Here is a 20,637-nt window from a genome sequence, read left to right as displayed (position 1 = left end):
GACTAAATCTACTCCTGCTGCTGCGGACCAATCAGTGCGCCTCCCTCCTCTGACACGGGTCCACAGCCTTCCTCTTCCTCCTCCTCCTCGTCTCTTTTTTTTAAACTTCACGGTAAAACATAAAGACCGTCCTCAGACGGCCCACTCCTTCATCTCCAACCTCCAGCGGCACTTCTGCTCCTCTGCTTGTGTGATTCATCCTAAAATAAAACTGTGAGTGACCCGTTTGCTTTGGGTTCTGAACATTCGGTTCAGTTTTACAGAATGATTCTGATGATTACTTCCAGAGTTCTGACTATTTCTGATCATCTGCTGCTTTCTTTTGGGCTCTTTGCTTGTGCGGGATTCGCAGGATTACTGCGAGATTTTCCAGATGTCTCTCTCTCTCTCTCTCTCTCTGTGTGTGTGTGTGTGTGTGTGTGGGCGCGCGTGTTTTTTTGGGGGGGGGGGTCTGGGATTGCTGGGACGATCGCAGTGTGAGAGCAGAAGGAGGTTGTAGAGGTTGGGGTCAGTTATTGGTGCACATCTTGGTGTCTTTATGATTGGTAATATCCGCAGTAAATCAAATAGAGTGCAAAATACGGTTAAAGTGCGCAAAGTTCTTGAATCTTATATACTGCTCGGGGGGGGGGAAGAGAAAAGAAAAAATGCACTGGAAACTGGAGTCTGTTTTCATTTTTAATGCATATTTCATATTAAAAATAATAAATTAAGTCTGAGATTAAGAATGAATGAGTAAATTTCATGCATGCTCTTCGCTCCATGCCCCCTCAGTGTAACTGCAGTGACTGTTGATAAAGTGCATTAGTCGCTGCAGTGGAGACAGCGGGATGGCCGCGCTGATCGATCTGCGGAGATCTTACAGGAAGTCCGCTTTCCTCTCTGAAACCTGAGCTGGATGAGCTGACACTCAGCTGAGCACACTCCTCTGTAATAACAGTCCTTAAGGTTATTATGACATGTGTGTTTTTCTGATCAGCTTGGCGCACATCATGCAGCCTGACTCCGTCTGCTGAAGTAGACGGAGTCAGGCTCTCAGCAGCTGTAATCCCGCAGACGTGTAATCTGGCTCTTGTGTAATCACGGAAAAGGCAGTCGGTATAATCTCTGAAAAGTGAGTACCGACACTCACTTTTCAGTTTTTATTTATTAAAAGTCCCAGACTTAGTAATGCTTATTAACACAGTCGGCCAGACGAATACGCAACTAAGCCGCTGCAGGAAGCCTCCACGCCACCAGGGGGCGTCCGAGAGCTCCTGAATGACACAGGAAATATCTCAGCATGTTTTTTTCCTGTAATGTTATTTGCAAAGCAATCTCAACGAGTAATGGACTATTTTCACGTTAACACGTTCAGATTCTGCAACACTCTACCTATAATAAATAATATCTGACAGGATGAACTAGTCAACTCAAGAAATGTATTCTTGACTCATTGTTGTCTTAAATGTTCATCAATCTGTGGGCCCCACAAATTAAATTCTACCGGGCCCCATTCAGTCTGATGGGAATCCTAAGAGCTGCTTAAAAAACGGATGTGACTTTAAAAGGTTGGTCAGTCTCATCACCATGGCTACAAGGTGATTAGCCTGTTTGTTTGAGCACAGATGCTGATTACATATCTGTTGATAGCTTCATAGATGTGGATCTGTCCACATAAAGATGTGGATATACTGTAGCTTATCCACTATAAGCTATATAGGGTTATAGTTTACGGCCCGGAATCAAAACAGGAAGAGTTACTTTTTACACTTTCAGGTGTTTATTTAATAAAATAGTACAGATGGAGCACTCATCTATGATTAAAAAAAGCAATATTCTGATTTATTTAGCATTTTCATCAAACAAAATATTTAATTCACAAGTTAAATATTTAGTTTGTAAATTAAAGATTTAGTTAAAAAAACAGCTGAATATTTAGTTTGCAAATATTAAATGTTTAATATTGAGCTCGAAATTAAGTATTTAGTTTTTGATTTCCAATTTTGACTTCCACTGATTCACGTCCTGCTAAAGAGCCCCCTGGCGGCTGAAGAAAAATCCACAGAAAAGTGGCAGCTGGCTAAAAGCCACATGGTTCAAATAGTGGGAGAAAAGTAACGGCTGATAGTCCAAAAAAATCCGGTAGCATTTTTATCTGTGACAGGCTAAATCAACCAAATATTGCAGTTCATTTTTTACAGTGTGACTTTACAGTCGGCTGCCCATGCTCATCATCAGTATGAATATCATAATAAATTCATAACTTTTAGTGATGCAACCGATCCCAGGGTGGAATAATTTTCCAACAAACTACATTAACCCCTGAACTGGCGGCGAAAAAGGCAGAATATTCAAACAAACTAGATTTGTCCCATGGATGGGATACTGCCAGCTAATGGGTTAATGAACTGCAACAGTAAGAATTAGATGCACCAGTTTGAAATGAATGCACATCGTCTCTAATCAAAGTCAGAATTATACATACAGGCTCAATTATATCCAAACACACCCACCTTTATTTTGATAGCACTTGGTATAATTCGGACCGTCAACTCGACCTCTCTTCCTATCTACCTCATTCAGATTGCATTGATCCAGCTTTTAAAAATGGCCGCTCCATTTTAGTAGAAATGAGGTCGGCTCATTGTAAAACTTCAGTGTTTCTGAAACTTCCGGCTTTCTGTGTTTCAACGCCGGTTTGGTGTGCTTTTGGTATTATTCTCCCGTTGGAGCTTCTGGATGACAAACGTTGGTTTTAAAAGGTGGAGCAGCGATACAGGCAGTAACTGGAACGTCCGACAGTCACAGCAGTATTATTGGTCAGCAGACAGCACTAACCAGCACTTGATGAATTTTGATTAAGGTCACATTTTGGGTTTTCACAGGTACCTCAGAGACCCACTGGTTCCAATATGGGGTTCCAAAACTTTTTTTTTGGGTGGGACATCTTTTATCATTATTCATTTATCATTTTTCATACCCTGTTGGTGCGGCCAGTGCTAGTTCACCTCAGCAGTAAGTGACCAGATAGGACACCTAGAGCATTTTCACACAAATGTCATTGTCATGTGTTTTTTTCAAAAAGCCACAACATCCTCAAAGGTGAGCAAAGTGTTGGGCTAATGGCGCCGTGGCCAAGATACAATAAATCAAGTTTCACTTCCAGGTTGTGACCAAAGAACGTTAGCAGCTCACTTCTAATGCACACTAACGTTGTTTTTATTTGTCCTTAATACCCGACTGATGCTATTGCTCATTATTAGGGATGCACTGATTCACTTTTTTCACTTTCGATTAATACCTGAGGATGCACTTATCCCCAGCAGTGGGGAGAAGTGAGGTTTTTCAGAACTGACTTATCTAGTTTTATAAAAGCACCAAATATTCAAATAAGACAATAGATCACAAGTTAATAACTGATAACCACAGCAGGTTCCGCTCTCTCTGTTCTTCACTACATCCCCTGTTTATGAGCGCTGCTCAGGAAACACATCATGACACCGATGCTAAAATAGAACCTACTTGTCACTGTGTGCTTATGCTGGCTGTGTGTTTTCTGACTCTTTACCATCTATCCTGCCTTTAGGTTCACAAACATCTATGTTCTGCAAATTCTTTCCAGGCTAAATCAGCTTAAACTTTAGTCTCTCCTGCATCTCCATGTTTTCCCATCTCTCCCCTCAGAGCCATCATGGTTTCCCATAAGGAGTTTCAAGATGCGGGGAAGAGCCCGGGGCTGCAGGTGTGGCGCATTGAGAACATGGACCTCAAGCCCGTCCCCAAAGGGCTGCATGGCAGCTTCTACACGGGGGACGCCTACCTGCTGCTCTTCACCACCGCAGCACCGTCCTACAACATACACATGTGGCTGGGTGAGACTGCAACACACACATAAAACACACATAAAACCCCAAGACGACTGAGAGAGCTCCTGCAGGACAAAACGTATTCTAAGTCTGCCCTGACTGTAGATTTTATGATTTCACTATTCATTTTCTAATGCAATGTTTATTTCTTGACATTGACTAACGAAATTATTCATAGCCATTTGAACATTTTCAAAGAAAAGACAAACAGGACAATGATCCTAAACATACAGCCAGAGCTTCAATGGAAAGGCTTACATAAAGGTGTCAGAGTGGCCCAGTCAAAGTCCAGACCTGAATCCATTTGGGATTTGGTGGCATGACATCACCTTCTTAAATGAATGGCCCAAGTCATCTTTTTCCAGAAGTTTTTTTTTTGTCCAAAAATGACATAGGCCAATATTTTGGGATGGTGACCATATCTGAAATTTCCGAAGAATAATAAGCAGAATATTTAATAGTCTGCCTATATATATTTGCAGCTGCAGCAAAATATAGTTCTGCAGTTCTGACTCTGGGGGATTGAATACAAATGCACACCACACTTAAAAGAAATTTAACACCATGGGTTCTTTTTCTTACTTTTACTTTAGACCAATGCACAACTTTGCATCGGTCTTTCACAGTTTATGCATTACAGTGCTTTTTAATGTCTTGCTATGATAATTCTAAATTTCACTTCCTCTCAAAGCTGATGCAAGTATTGTGCATGCATGCAACACAGTGTTTACACACAAAACAACCAAAACAAGATGAAATAGCAAGTTCATCTTGCTATTTCAGGATGAAATAGCAAGATGAACTTGCTATTTGACTTGCTATTGTATTCTCTTTTGTATCCAGAAGAGGATATAAATCATCCTCTCTTGTATGGCAAGCTGAAAAATTCTACCCTGAAAGTCAGAGCTGCTTGTGAAATTCCATTAGCATTTTCTCTTTTCTGTGGTTTTCATTTTCCGCCCCCCCAGCGCAGCCAGTCAGGTTTAACTTCTCTGAACATTCTGAACTTAAACCTGGAGTCAGTTGTTCCCTGAATACTTCAGCTGCAAAACAAGAACAGGGACCCAAAAACAGAAACTGCTGTGTGTAATGCAGCAGGAAAATATCTTTAAACCACAGAAATACAAATAAAGTCTGGTAAGGTGGAATAAAGCAATGTGTCATTCAGGATATGTTTGTTTGGTTAATGTGACTAAACCAACCTGAGAGCAGCCGTTTGCTCTGAAAGAAGCTCAGTCCTTCTAAAACACAGAGAGCTGCTGTCTCTGTCCTCTGCAGGCAACGAGTGCTCGCAGGATGAGAGTGGGGCGGCGGCCATCTTTGCCACGCAGCTGGACGACTTCCTGGGCGGTGGGCCGGTCCAGTACAGGGAGGTGCAGAACTACGAGTCCAACACCTTCCTGGGATACTTTAAGTCAGGAATCAAGTACCAGGTGAGCTTCACTCTCTGACTGGGCACAATATTATCTGGTTTATATGTATTTTAACCCGATAATATAAAACATGTTTGTGTTCTTTTCAACATTGTTTTCACCTTTCCTTTGTTTTTGATCCTTTCAGCTGTTAATCAAATACAATCAATAACTTTCTTCATTGCTTACCTTTTTACACACATCCTTTAACAAAAAGTTGGAACATTTCCTGGCGTGGAATAAAACAAAATCCTGAAACAGTTGAGTGAAAATCAAATATGTTGAGACGTGACCTTCATTAAAATAATTTTGTAATCCTGTATATTTGCCTTAAATAGCCGTTTTAACTATTTTTCTATATATGCATGTCTTCACATTTGGAAATAATGTTGAAAACCAAACTTAGGGTTCATTTGCACTCTCATAATCATTACAATTCCTGTTTCTCACTAATGTCCAGCAGAGGCAAAATCTCTGCCTCCTTTTGTTAAGAAAAGAACTTAGGAGATCGAAGACTGCATTTTCATCTTATAACTACTGAAGCTGTTCCAAAAATGATGGAAGTCCCTTTGAAGTTGAGTATTTTAGAGATAAATAGAAGGACCATCAACCTTACAGAAAATAGAGGGAATAAATCAGTGGTTTTCAACCATGAACCAGGTTATAGAGAAGTATTTCACTATCAGTTGGCACGAGTGAGGATTGTTTTCGAACTCATACCCCCTCATCATGGAAACGACATGAAGAACCGGCGTTCACTAGAACACAAACTAATAACACTCAAACAAACATTAAAAGTTTTTTATATTTTACACTTTATGTAAAAAAAAGAAATATATTTTAAACTCTAGAACAAAGATAAAAATAACATACAAATAAATTCAAATAAATGAATTTAAATGATAAATTTGATAACTCTTTGGTATCATTTGTGAGACTGTTCTTTCCTCTTGGACTTGTGCTGATTCTCTTATGTCACAGCCACAAACGTCACTGTATTTTATCGCTGCCACAAACGTCACTGTATTTTATCGCTTAAGTCTGTCACGTATCACGTTATGAAGTAGTAACCTCTGTAAAGTGGGTGGAAAAGGATGCCTTGTTTTGAAAACTAGAAATCTGAAAGCTGTAGCATGCATGGGGGATAAATACAAATGCATGCCGTACATTTCATCTTTTTATTTCTTAAACTATGCATCATTTTCCTTCCAATTATTTAACATGTGCTTCTTCTTTGTGTTGGTCGATCACATAAAATCCCCATGAAGTTCGTGGATGTAATGTGATGATGTGTGTAAACGGCCAGGTTGTAAATAAACTTGTCTACAAGGAAGCTGACAAGTGGCAGTTATTTTTTATTTTTATCACACAATGTAAAGCATGTTTTCATTGCTGATTTATTGCTAATTAACAATTATTTACTAAAAGGACGTCCCATCATCCCGGCATCATGCAGCTCATCAGTCACAAAACTTTATGTTCTATAAATAAAACAAAACTTCAGCACTGAGTTGACGACTGACTGATGAAATGTCATCAGTCTAAACAAAAAACTCTTTTTGTTTTGACCTTTTTGCTGCTTCTAGTTAAAGTTTCACCAGGTTAAATAAAAGGGAACAAAATTCACGTACACTGTGAGAGTCAGAATGACCAATGGAATGAAAAAGAAGAAGAAGAAGCTATGATCAGATGACCTACACATAATTACCCTGTTTAATGATTGCTATGTCTTCTGAACTTTGGCACAGAGGAAGTTATGATTAGAAGTTCAGAGAACACGCAACACGTTCCGCTGAGAGCCACTTCAGCTTCGGGGTGTGTCTGATTTTGATTGGCTTTAACTCACCCAACCAGCTAGTTCAAAGGGGGACATCTGAAGCACAAAGCCAAACCACTTTTACCAGTCATGTGTTTCTCATTTAGACACACATGCACACACAGTCATGTTTTCATGTCTTGTGGGGACTTTACATTGACCTGCATTAATTTTCTACAGCTTAACCCTAACCCTCACGTACCTTACTCCTAACCCAAAAACTGCATTTCCCCTCAGGGGGATCAAGAAAAATGTCCCCACACGGAGCAGTGGTCCCCACAACCTCACATTGTAGACAGAAATAGGTTCCTATAAGGATATAAAAATCTAGTTCACACACACACACCCACGCACACCCCCCCACTAGTGCACGTAATCACACACACACATGCACACGCCCACGCCTGCACACACACACACACAAACACACACACACACACACGCACACACACACACACACACACACACACCAACAAACCACACCTACAAGCTAAGCTTTAGCTGAATGCAATTAGTTCAAATTCTTGTTTACTACTTCAGTTGGGGTTTGGAAACTGAGCTGCACATGTTGGTCCAGACGTCCTTTCACAGTCAGCAACAGAACCAAACTTCATCAGCTTTTCCAGGGCTGGCAACTCCATTGTTGGGAAACAACAGGGGCTGCATTGTTACCGTGGAAACTTTTAACAACCACACAGCGGGAAGAACAGCATAAATCTGGTGTTCATTTGGAGGTCCAAACAGCGAATGCCTCTGAATTTAATGATCCGTCTCTGGTTGAAGGTCTGACTCATGCCACAGAGGGCTCCACTGAACCAGCCACTGAACTGCATGCCTCCCTTTATTGTTGTTTTCATGAAATGACAGCTTTAGTTTCCATCAACCTCCGCTGCCAAAGAAGTCACACTGCTCCTCTCCAACACGTCCCATCAGGAGCTAATCTGCATGTTTTCTAAAACCTGGTTTTGCTATGCTACAAAAGTAACTAACAAGTAACTGTTGGGCTACAGGTAGGAGCTCAACCATTGCTTAACATTGATTTTAAAAGAGTACTAATTCCAGACTATTTCACTTCTAAGAAGAAATTTCCCCCATGTTATAAGTTAATTTATCTGCCTAATTTGGTTATATTTATTCTGTAGGGTTAAAAAGGTCCTGTGTTAATGAAAAGCAGCAGAAGGAGCCAGCAGACAAAACAATGTGACCGGGGAGCTAAAATATACTGAGGAGAGAGTGGATATAACAGAGGAGTGAAGCAGGTGTGGGAAAGTGAAGGAATGATGAACAGCTGGGACAGGGAGCAGGATGGTCAGCTGAGAGTGAGATAAAGAAGAAAAACAGGGACAAAACGCAAACTGAACTAACACAAGGAATAACTAAAATGACCAGATATAAGAAAGCAAATGAGAGAGAAATGATCAAAACAGAAAATACCTGAATCTAAAAGTCCAAACATCTACAGATCAGAACCGTGTGACTGAGTGTAAAGTGCTCTGAATGGTCGATGTGGCTCCTGTTCTAATAAATCGTTTATTTATTCGATAATTTTTAATCAAGTGTGGTTAAAAGTTGAAATTTTATGTTCTGTGGTTGAAACTGATACAATGCATGATGATTTTGATGATAACATTTGACAAAACAGTTACTTTATGGCATAAAGCTCTTTGAACTGCCTCGTTGCTGAAATTTGCTCTACAAACAAACTTTATTTAATTTGAAAGAATTCTCCTCCCACCACAAAGTACGTGTTTGGACCGTGTGATGAGTTTGGAATGCTCTCCAACATTCAGCTGTGACTTTCTTCTGCAGAAAGGGGGCGTGGCTTCAGGCTTCAAGCACGTGGTGACCAATGACATGAACGTGAAGCGCCTGCTGCACGTAAAGGGCCGCAGAGCCATCAGAGCAACAGAGGTGGAAATGTCCTGGTCCAGCTTCAACAAGGGAGACTGCTTCATCATCGACCTGGGAAAGGTGAGAGTCCGTATGATGCTTCTGAATGTCCAGCCGGATAAATGATAACTTCATAATTTGTTCAGAGTATAAGGTTTTATGACTATCATTTTGATTCTACTGGTGGTTTTTTATCAATTTAAAGTGAAAGTGTAGGGTCTTTGAGATTTTTTATATCCATCCCCTGACTTAGACCTTTTCTGTGATTAGTTGGAGGGTTGCTTAGTCTTCATACTGTAGTGGTAACCAGGGATACAGAGGAATCAGTGAATGGACCTTCCATACTCAAGTGTCTTTGAGACACACAATGCACTCAGGTGATCTCCATTCACTTATTGTGAGACGACTAGCACTAGTTTGCTGGACCTCTGTTGAATGAGGTCAATCACTGTAAAGGTGAATGTATATATATATATATATATATTTATGTATATTCTGAAATAATGTCATATTTAGGTCATGTATGATCAGACCACTCCGGAAAAATGTGTTCCGGATTCTTTGAGGATCCAGAACACATTTTTCCAGTGATACGTTTCTCCACTGGCTTTCTTTCTTTAAAGAAATGCTAAAAACCGCCCACTATCTTCCTTTAAATAGTTACTTTCTTTACTTTCTCTCTTTGAGGTGAAAAAGACTAAAAACACCCACTATCTGCCTTCTAGATAGCTACTTTCTTTACTTAAAGGTGAAAAAAGATTTAAAGTAGCCAGTATCCAACTTTTAGATAGTTACTTTCTTCCCTTAAAGGTGGAAAAAGAATAAAAATACCCACTATCTACTCTTTAGATTATTATCCTTACTCCCTACTTAGTATTAACCTTAGTTCACCAGCAGTCTGAGCCTGTCCCCGCAGAAATAAATAAAAAGCAAACAAACAAACAACAACAAAACCCAATTGAAACAGTCCTCACTGTTAAGGTTCTTATGGATCCGGTCAGTAGCCAGTCCTGGGGACGAGACCTCAGACTCCCTTCGTTTGATGTGGAGGTGGACTGAAGTCAAACTCCTAATGCATCTGATCTCCCGTCGCCCTCGATCTCTCCAACTCGCTGGAAAACTGAAAGTTTTCTTTAACAAAGAGTGAGGAAAAACTGTTTCAAAACCCAAAGAACCAGAGAAAGAATACATTCTTAATCAGTATTTATTCAAAGGCGTTACAGCATTTGAAGTCTCTGCTCACTGAACACAGTCAGGAGAAAGAACCTGGATCAGAACACAGCATACAGTTTTATAGGGAGGGTTTCACTCCATTCACATAGCTTGACAATCTACTTGGTTACAGAACAGATTTGAAGCACACGTATCTTCTTTCACTAGAGGAGTCAAGCACATCATGAGGGTGCAATGTAGAAACAATTTAATAGAGAAAGTCTTCTGACGCCATTTCTCTCATCTTGGTGTGACACCAAGGTGAGAGAAATGGCGTCAGAAGACTTTTTTATGGGAATGTTCATTGCACAGGAATCATTATACTGTTAGGCATTGTTTTACTTATAATCATGTGGTAATCTTAAACTTTTCCACTACAGGGGATAAACAGTTTTGCAACACACTGTATCTGGTGTTGAATAAATGTAATGTAATGTTTCAATTGTTGATTTTTGTGTTTTTATGATGCACTTCGAACTGCTTCGTTGCTGAAATGTGCTATACAAATAAAATTTGATTGGATTATATAATTTTGAATTAGTGAAAAATTGGACGGAGGTTTACGGCCTGTTACTCTACATCCAGTAGGTCTTTTGACTCCTAAAGTCATAAATGATGCTGCAGGTGATGCTCTTGTCTTCTTGTCTTTCCAGACAGTTGAGGGTTCAAACATCCTTTCCTCTCTTTTTCTCCCCGTCCTGCAGGATGTGTATCAGTGGTGCGGCAGTGAGTGTAACCGTTTCGAGCGGCTCAAGGCCTCCCAGGTGGCCATTGACATCAGAGACAATGAGAGAAACGGCCGAGCCAAGGTGCACATGGTGGAGGAGGGAGGCGAGCCCTCTGACATCATAGAGGTGAAACATTCTCACATTCCTTTTTTTTTTTTACCCCATTTTTCCTGATGAACCACATCGAGCGTGAGCCTCAAACAGGATCGTTCTGTGGAATTAATGTTGGTCGGCGTGGGAACAGGCGGACACAAAGATGCTCTTTGTCTCTGTGCCAGTTCTGTGCCACGGTTACATCGTAAACAATTCCTTTACATCGCAGAGGAATAATGAACCCGAGGACAGGAGGGAAGTTTGAGATTGATCTTTTTTTAAGTTTAGTTTTGATCTGGCTGAAGTTAGAGGGACCTCACATCAACCAGTCAAACTGCTGCCATTCTGCTGATTTCCTGATGGAGACAAAATGACAGTGACTGACTTTTCAGCTTGTTTGTTCAGGTTCTAGGATCCAAACCCACCATCGCTCCCAGCACTCCGGACGATGACCAGGTGGACACCTCCAACAGGAAGAAGGGCGCCCTCTACATGGTAAATATTAAACTGACTGTAAAGTCTAATAACTGCCTGGAACCTCCTAAAACAAAGCTGTTTTACTCTACTACAGTCTACAAACCACAGATTTCATGTTTGCATAATCAATGCACTTTAATGTGACTGTGTGTTGTTGCTCTTCAGATCTCAGACGCCTCTGGCTCCATGAAGGTGACGGCTGTGGCTCCGTCCAGTCCCTTCAAACAGGCCATGTTGTCCCCTGAGGAGTGCTACATCCTGGACAATGGGGTGGACAGGAACATCTTTGTTTGGAAGGGTACCGAAAGTGTTCATATCTTGATGATGTAGCAGAAAAATTATTAAAGCGACACTCCTGGGTTTAAATCCACCCATCATTGGCCAAAACACCTCATTAATGTTGGACTATTGTATCTTTGATCTTCAAGCTCGCCACATTAGCTTGAGGAGCAAAGCTGCTTGATAAGTTTGACTGACAGTCAATCAGAAAGATGAACATAGCAAATTTAGTTTAATTTGAATTGAATTTACTTGGTAGGGACAATGCACATTAATTGACATTTCTGGAAATGCTCCAAAATTAGGCAAGCACTGCTCATCCACCTCATTTGCTTTTGCCGCTCCTCTCTCATCTGTCTGACGATGGAGTCGCGGATATGATCCTTGTCTGTTATGATCGATGAAAGAGATGGTGTGAACTTCTTCCTTTTCACTTTTTTCTTGGTAAAGCTCTGCCTCCAAGAAGACCCCTTTAGAACTCTTTCGGGATTCGGGGTCAAAATTCACACATTTGAGTGTTTGAGATGCTAATCAGCTGGCCGTGTCGTGAAAAGCAAAATCTTGCTGCCACCGTTGTACGTCATAACAACTGTCCAGAAGTAATAATTAAGAACAAAAGTCCTGCCAGCTGCACTGTATCTAAAACCAGAGGGGACAGTTGTGCAAACATGCAACACCTCAACCAAAAAAAAATATGAACAAAAGTCTATGAAAAGAATAAATCACAGCTAACATAACGGAGCTGCTACCATTCTAGAGCACAACTTAAAGTGATATTAAAAATCCAAAATAATATGATTATGACAATGATGAGTGGAAAGCCATACATGAACTAAAACTACATTTTAGTATTTCTTGCTGTCTTTTTTTTTTTAACGAATCATTTAATTAAATTAGAATTGCACCACAGTATAAACTGATGGTCTTCTCCTTTTAACTTTAACAGGTCCAAAGGCCAATGCTTCTGAGCGTAAAGCCGCCATGTCTGCAGGACAGCAGTTCATCAAAGACAAGGGTTACAGCAATAAAACACAGGTAAGGTCCCTGCATGCCTAACCAGTCAAAAACGTCCCACAAAGTGTTGATAAGCTAAAGCTAACAGTCAAGTTACACCTGCAGATTCAAGTCCTTCCTGCCGGAGCAGAAACGATCTTGTTCAAGCAGTTCTTCAGCGACTGGAGGGACAAGGATGAGACAACAGGACCCAGTAAGGCCTACGCTATCGGTCGCATCGCCAAAGTGGAACAAGTGCCTTTTGATGCCTCCACCTTGCACACAAACACAACCATGGCTGCCCAGCACGGCATGGTGGACGATGGCAAAGGCAAGATCCAGGTAGGAGTGTGTTTCTAAAAGCAACCTGGCACAGAGAGTCGGGTCGCCAGCCTGTGTGAAAAACAGGGTTATGATAGTTTTTGGTTTTTCAGGATAGTTTAGTTTAATTTTGCTGTTACTTTTTGTTTGTTTGTTTGTCATTAGTTTAACTAGTTTTAAGAGTGTGTTTTCTTGTTTTTATTAGTTATTATTAGTTACACTGCAAAAACACAAAATCTTACCAAGTATTTTTGGTCAAGCTTCTGGTGAAAATATCTTATTACATGTGGAATAAGACAAAACTAATTTACGAGTAACTTTTTAACATGTCCCAGCTTGTTTTAAGTCAATAATTCCTTAATATTGATGAAAAAGTACTAGCTCTATAGGCAGATTATTTCACTTATGTCATGGGAAAAATGTGTTATAAATAATCTGCCTATGGAACTAGTCCTTTAGCTACTTGTAAGTTAGTTCTGTCTTATTTCAAATGTTCTAAAATATATACAGTATTCCAGAATATAGGAAAAAATACTTAAAAGTTAACTATAATAACCTTGTTAAAAAGTTACTTGTATGTTAGTTTGTGTTCTTGCAGTGTAAATATTGTTTAGATTTAGCTTAGTTTTTTAATGTAGTAGTAGTTTTAGTTTTTCATATTTTGGTTAATTATAAGGTGCAGAATTCAAAAAGGTCAAACAACATGTTTTTTTTATTATGATTATGTATACATCAATTAGGTAATGAATACTGAACAGAAGATTTCATTTTCACAAAATGTCTTTAATTACAGTTGAACAACTGTAATTAAAGACATTGTTAAACACAAGTCAGTTGACAAGTCAGTTGACTTGTGTTTTCTCTCAGCTTTTGCTGTCGTCATTTTGTTCTGCCAACAGCTCATGTAACAGTTATGGGCTAGGCAGCTAACTGCGGCTACATAAGCAGCATCGGAAGAGTGGCCTTTTAAGGAGCCTGAGGTGTGAAAAAACACAGGAGGCAGTGCTTTTAGTTTTGGTGAATATATATTAAGTGATTTGAATAAAAAAACATACAATTACAATAACACAATGAGACACATGAGAATTGACTCAGAATAAATTGATTGTCCAAATCATAAAGTCCATAGTCCATTCCTAGCTCGCCATCTTTCGATCCAGATGAGGATCTGATCCGACAGGTGGAAGAAGAAAAAAAAACCCGACCTTTTTGAAGAGAGTGGGGCGTACTTAGCCACAATCAGCACTAACAGAATCCTGGTGACGGTCCAGGTAAACAATGCCAGTGATTCTAATAAAACAACGCTCCAATGAGCAATTGAGCAGAAGTACCACATAGAACAAATAACACTGTTAACAAATAAACTCACCCAGCAATCAAATCAATATGTTCAAAGATTTTTTTGAGGAATTCCTGAGGAAGACGCCAACAGAATCCACAATCACAGTGGAACAGGTGAGGATCTTTTACTGCGCACTGGAGGCGTGGCTTTAAATAAGTTAGCAGCGTTCGGGCAACACAGGAAGTGGGCCCGCAAAAATAAAAGTCCTTTGCTAATTGTGGGTTACACTCACATAAACTGCCTGTGTGGGAAAAAATATCAGTTTCACCTCAGTTTGAGATAGATTATTAAATACAAAACCAAAGGCTATTATTTCAATAATTTCTGTATGTTTTAGTTAGTTTTATAAATGCCCAACATAGTTCCAGTTAGTTTTCCCCCATTGATCATTGTTTTTATTTATTTCCGTTAACGAAAGTGTTTCCTCAATTTCAGTTTTTGTTATGCTGTTCGTTCTCGTTAACTATAATAACCTTGGTGGGGAAAAAAAACATTCTCTGGTGTTCAGATCTGGCGAGTGGAAGGCGGGGATAAGGTCCTTGTGGATCCTGCTACTCACGGCCACTTCTACGGCGGAGACTGTTACCTCATCCTCTACAGCTACAGACAGGGGAGCAGGGAGCAACACATAATCTACACCTGGTGAGGAACTGGAACACAGACAGAGTTAGAAATGCTGGCGATGCATAGGAGAATTTCTCAGACTGTGTGTGTTCCTCCGTCAGGCAGGGGCTGAAATGCACCCAGGATGAACTGGCGGCTTCAGCTTTCCTCACAGTGAAGCTGGATGACTCAATGGGAGGATCCCCAGTTCAGGTTGGAACACGACACACACAGACACCTCTTGGCTATGCAGGCAAACAGAGCAGACTGGTATCTAGTTCTGAAAGTCATAGATCATAATAACAAACTACATTTACAAAGGGGCAGTGTATAGCTCAAACAAAAATGTCACAGTTTGATGCACTCTACCAGATTAAGCTAAGTTGCATCTGCAAGTCCCTTAACAGATAAGGGAAGATTTTCTTTTTTTCTAATGAAAAATGTGATTAAATTAATATTTTTTTGAAAACTGAAATTTAATGAGACATTAAAACCTTCAGAGAACTGAAAATATGAAATTTACTTTATTTTTAATGTATTCACCCAACTTTAGGTACAACTTGACAAATAGTTGTAACTTGATAAGGATCACATAAAATAGAACTCCAATGCCATGCTAATCTAAAAATCCAGTCAATGTCATTTCATTTGATAACACCAACAAAAATAACTACTGCAGATATCCACCAGAGGGCAGTGTGACTTAAATTTTTAACAAACTATAATTTCACAGTAGCGTTTTAAAAGAACACCAATGTATCAGAATTTAATTCCTTAGTGATAACAAGTTTTAAAGTTATGCTAAAATAAACCCACTTTACTGAGTTTTTATGTCTTGACTCATTTGATGGAGGACTTGTTAGCTTCATATAATGGGTAATCATTTAACAACCATGGCAACAAGTGAATGAACAGTGAATTACAGGCATAAGAAGAAAAATTTCAAATAAACAGAATATTGAGTTGACTGCCTTTGTCAAAGTGTTCATTGACATCTGCATACATGCAAATATGAACTGTGGGGAAATCTATCACAGTATATCATGGTTCTGTTGGTACCATGACATACTACTGAAATGACCTTCTGATCCAGTACATGACTGGTTTGAGTTTTACCTAAAGAACAGACTTCTTTCTGCCAGTATGTGATTTTTCATCAGACAGAAATCATATGAGGGGTACCCCAAGGTTCCATCTTAGTGCCCCTCTTTTTTCTCCACTCGGATTATAAGAAATAATGCAATTAGTTACCAGCGTATGTAGTGGGAGTAGTGATGGACTCAGGCTTGAACCTTCAAAGTCACATAAAGACAGTTATAAAGTCAGCCTTCTATCAACTGTGACCCAGTTGCAGTAACTGGAGAAGCTGCTGCCCTCTCCTTTGGATTAAATAAATAACTTAGTTTCACTTATCCACAGGTGAGAGTGACTCAGGGTCAAGAGCCTCCCCACCTGATGAGCATCTTCCAGGGCAAACCCATGATCATCCACAGTGGCGGAACTTCTCGTAAAGACGGGCAGTCACAGGCCGAAGCCACTCGTCTCTTTCACATCCGCCAGAGCTCATCCGGTGCCACACGGGCCGTGGAGGTGAGTTGGTGTGCAGGGATGATGATTTATGGGGTGTAGCACAGGTTCTAAGTTTTCTTTACCTCCCCTTCAGGTCAAGGCCTCTGCTTCCAACCTGAACACCAATGACGTGTTTGTGCTGAAATCCCCGAAAGGCCTGTTTGTGTGGCGAGGCGTAGGAGCCAGTGAGGAGGAGATGAACGCAGCCAAGCATGTTGTGGGCTTTTTGGGTGGCAGTCCCAGCAATGTGTCAGAGGGCAAGGAGCCAGGTGGGTATCAAAGTCAACGTAGGCAGATAAAGATGTGGACCATTTAATGAGATTCTTACCAGCCGACCAGCTCTGGTTCCTTCGATGGACAACTGGCTATCAAAGTTATTATAGTTAACTAAAACTAATGAAATAACAAAAAAACTGAAATTGAGAGAATATTTTCATTAACTGAAAAAAAACACAGCGATTACTGGGGAAAAATAACCAAGTGGAATTATATTATGCGTTTATAAAGCTAAATATATATATTGTTTTACTAGTCTTTCGAACTGAAATGACTGATTTTTTTTCCGCTCACACAAGCAGTTTACCTCAACTGACTTGGCTAATTACTTTACTCCATACTCCCCCTGGTGGCCACGCTACACTAGTCCACAAACTTTTGACAGCAAAATTTGGGAGAAAACACTAGTCAGCCAGTTGTTCAACAATAATTTAATACATTTTTTGAAAATAGAGTCTTCTGTTCAGTATTTACTACCCAATCGATGTAAACATAATCACAATACACAATACAATACATTGTATAAAATAATAAAAGACAGAAAAACAAAGAAATAACAAGAATAATTTTATTACACAAATGCTTCAGGTCTGGTTTTAATTTGACTAGATGCAGATGATTCATCTAGTCTCCAGAGCAAGAAGGCTGTGATTCATTTCCTGTCATGAATACCACCAGGTCATGAACTCCTAAACCTAACCCGTTTTTTAATGGGTACCGAGATGGGAGCCAGGGACTTGGTGTGGAACAACAAAACCAAAAGACAAAAATGATTTTATTTTGAGTTTTATTATGTTGGGAATTGAGGCATGGGGCCAGGAGTGAAAGAAGGACTTAAAAGGGGCAGTATCATGTAAAATCAACTTTTTTGAGCTTTACGTCATGTTATAATGTTATTCCCCAATCACAGACATACCTGGAGTGTGGCTTTGATTCTGTCATGCATGTTTGAGAAATCCCTTAATCTCCATGGCAGCCGTTCAGCTGTACAAAACACTTGGTTGGATCTAGCCCCGCTTTTGAGGCGCAGCTCCTCCTCAGAGGTGCAGTTTCCAAGCTTCCGCCTCAGAGCAGCCTTCTCCAGCTCAGCTCCTTTAGACTAACAAGTAGCAATTAGCAAACACCTGGTGGAACTCCATATCTGCTGAGCTCATTATATGATCTACTTCTCAGTAAGTAACTTGCTAACGGGTTAATAGAGGAGCGACGTTTTGATGACTTCCTGAAGGCTTTCAGAAAGAGTAGGAGTTTTTAAAGAGACCCAATTTCAAAGTGGTAATTAGGAAGTAAAATTTCTTTTAAGTCATAATTATATATATGACATTTTTACAGCAGTAAAAGGTAACATAGTTATTTAATTGTGCTTTAAAATAGCACCATATACCTGGAAAACACATTACTGCCCCTTTAACAAATATGCTGACATGACTATCTTTGCATTTGGCAAGTGCAGTCCCATTTGTCTTGTACTAGACATCTGACCAGCAGTGCAGCAACAGGTGAGGGTGGGGCAGTGCTGTGTTAGTCAATGCTCCATATGAGAAAGCTCTGGTCAATCCAGTCCTTTTTTAAGCGTCTCACTACCTGAGGACTTGAACTCATTCGACTAGCATAAAGAAAAATTACATACCTTCAAGCAAGCAGATCGTCGGCTGCCCAGACGGAGCAAACTACTTTCAGTTGACAGCTGTTGTTTTCTCTTCCATTCCAGCTGATTTTTGGTCTACTCTGGGTGGCAAAAAGGAGTACCAGACGTCAAAGAGCCTGCAGAGCACAGACAGACCTCCTCGTCTGTTCGGCTGCTCCAACAAGACCGGAAGACTTATTGTAAGTGGGAAACAACTTCCTTCATTTTTATCCGGAGATGCTAAATATATATTAGTTAAAGACATTTTATTATTGAGCTATAATGCATTAGTAAAACCTGCATGCTGTGAATCTGAGTTTCCATTTGCACTGGTGCTCAGGTGGAAGAAGTGCCAGGAGACTTCACACAGTCAGACCTGGCCACTGATGATGTCATGATCCTGGATGCCTGGGATCAGGTAAGATCAGAGTTTTTTCACTCCTGAAATGTAATTTTAGCACGTAAAGCTTCACAGACTGTGCAGAGTCATGGTTTTGATTTGAGCATCGCACTTGGCCGTAGGCTGCCTGATTGAACTTTTTACTTATTGTGTCTCTTTGCTCCCCGCAGCTCTTCCTTTGGGTTGGCAACGAGGCGAATGCAGAGGAAAGAAGCGGGGCTCCCAAAATAGGTTGGTTACATTAGAGCTGTAAACAAACACAGAGGGGATTCTCTTCTGTTAGGTGCTCTGAATGAACAGCTGGGGTGGCTCTTAAATGAAAGATGATAAATGTATCATGTTTTGGTCATTCAGGCTCCCTAAAGAATTATCACAAAGCTAAATTTCACGTGTAAGATGTGTGACAAAAATAGACGATTCTTTTAAAATTGCTGGAAACGTAAGTAGTGTGGTTTTCAGGTTTTTGTTTGACAAAAGGTTGCTGTAAGATGTGCTGATTCCACTTATTTTACATCCGTCTTATGTTAGATCCAGATCCAGGAGGGAAACCCAGATTCCCCCTAGCGTCACATTGTAGCTCCTAACTTTGTGGACAGAATAGATATTCATGCTGGGTTTGATTTGTCTTGGAAGTTGAAGTTCAGAGCTGAACCTTGAGATGACATGCGTGCTCTGCAAATAAACTGAACTGACTTGATTAAGACTGAATTAACTAGATGTTAAAACTTAATTTTAAACGTCTAGTGTCTGCAGAGTAGAAGCTATAAAATTCTGTTTCTTTTCTCTTTTCACCTCTCGTATCGCAGCCAAGGATTACGTGGACTCGGATCCATCTGGTCGAAAAGGACTGCCCATCACCACCATCAAGCAGGGGGCGGAGCCTCCCACGTTCACTGGCTGGTTCCAGGCTTGGGATCCCAAGATGTGGGACAAGGATCCACTGGAGAGGATCCGGGCCCATTTCTGAACACAGAACTCCAGCCTTGTCCTTTGCACTTCGGCTCCTTATCTTTCAGCTCTCCATGTTGCAGATTAAGTCCTGCTTTATTCAAATACCTAAGTGCCAATAATAATGTTACCACAGTTATCAGGTTCGCTCAGCTTACAGTCAGAGTTTGTTGCCTTTGTATAACAAGGGATTATAATACCTACCAAGAACCTCAGGTAAAACGTAAAACAAAATGAAAAAAACCCAAAAATAGCACATCCCCTCTGTTTCTGTGTCCTGCCGACGTCAGTCGACAAACCTGCCACATCTGTTTGTGTCTTGTTTAGTATGAACACACTCCAGTTACATCCTGCATTTCTTTGTTGAATTTCCTGCTTGTGAATTTTAGGACCCACCGTGTGACATTTGTAAACGCAAAGTGTGTTCGATCCCATTTTAAACGATCCTGAAATGTTCTTGCGAATGGCTTTTAAATAAAACTTTGTCGTTGAAACCTTTGGGTATGTGAACATTTTAAAAGACAGGAAGTTCAAATGTCACCAAAAAATCGGATCCTGCAACATCTGCCAAATAAGTAAATAAATAAAAAAGGAAGACAACACCTTAATCTATATCTGCACTGTCCTTTTGAAGGCAACCAGACTCCTCCTGTAATCTGGAACAAACTTCCAGAAACCTTTAAAGATGCTGAAACCCTGAGTTTCTTTAAACCACGGGAAAAAGCTATTTGTTTACACTTGCACTCAATTAATATTAACTGAAACATGAATTTCAATCTTATGTTCCATCTTTACAGCGTCTT

The 20,637-nt window shown here is 40.2% G+C and overlaps 1 protein-coding gene across 1 annotated transcript; it reads left to right on the top strand.

Moving 5' to 3' along the window:
* The first annotated feature begins 81 nt into the window (after positions 1–81).
* On the top strand, positions 82–20,328 carry scinlb (scinderin like b). Its single transcript, XM_028021438.1, has 17 exons — positions 82–213; positions 3,667–3,854; positions 5,127–5,281; positions 8,886–9,047; positions 10,883–11,032; positions 11,405–11,494; positions 11,642–11,774; positions 12,702–12,790; positions 12,875–13,090; positions 14,920–15,053; positions 15,137–15,227; positions 16,434–16,604; positions 16,678–16,852; positions 18,571–18,686; positions 18,827–18,904; positions 19,057–19,117; positions 19,693–20,328. Exons 2-17 carry the CDS (start codon positions 3,674–3,676, stop codon positions 19,851–19,853), a joined length of 2,163 nt encoding a protein of 720 aa, XP_027877239.1. The 5' UTR covers positions 82–213; positions 3,667–3,673; the 3' UTR covers positions 19,854–20,328.
* The last annotated feature ends 309 nt before the right edge of the window (positions 20,329–20,637 follow it).

Source organism: Xiphophorus couchianus, chromosome 6, assembly GCF_001444195.1.
Source record: "Xiphophorus couchianus chromosome 6, X_couchianus-1.0, whole genome shotgun sequence".
In the NCBI taxonomy this organism is placed as follows: domain Eukaryota; kingdom Metazoa; phylum Chordata; class Actinopteri; order Cyprinodontiformes; family Poeciliidae; genus Xiphophorus; species Xiphophorus couchianus.
The sequence above is the reverse complement of the archived record's forward strand: the minus strand, read 5'-3'. Positions and strand labels throughout refer to the sequence as shown.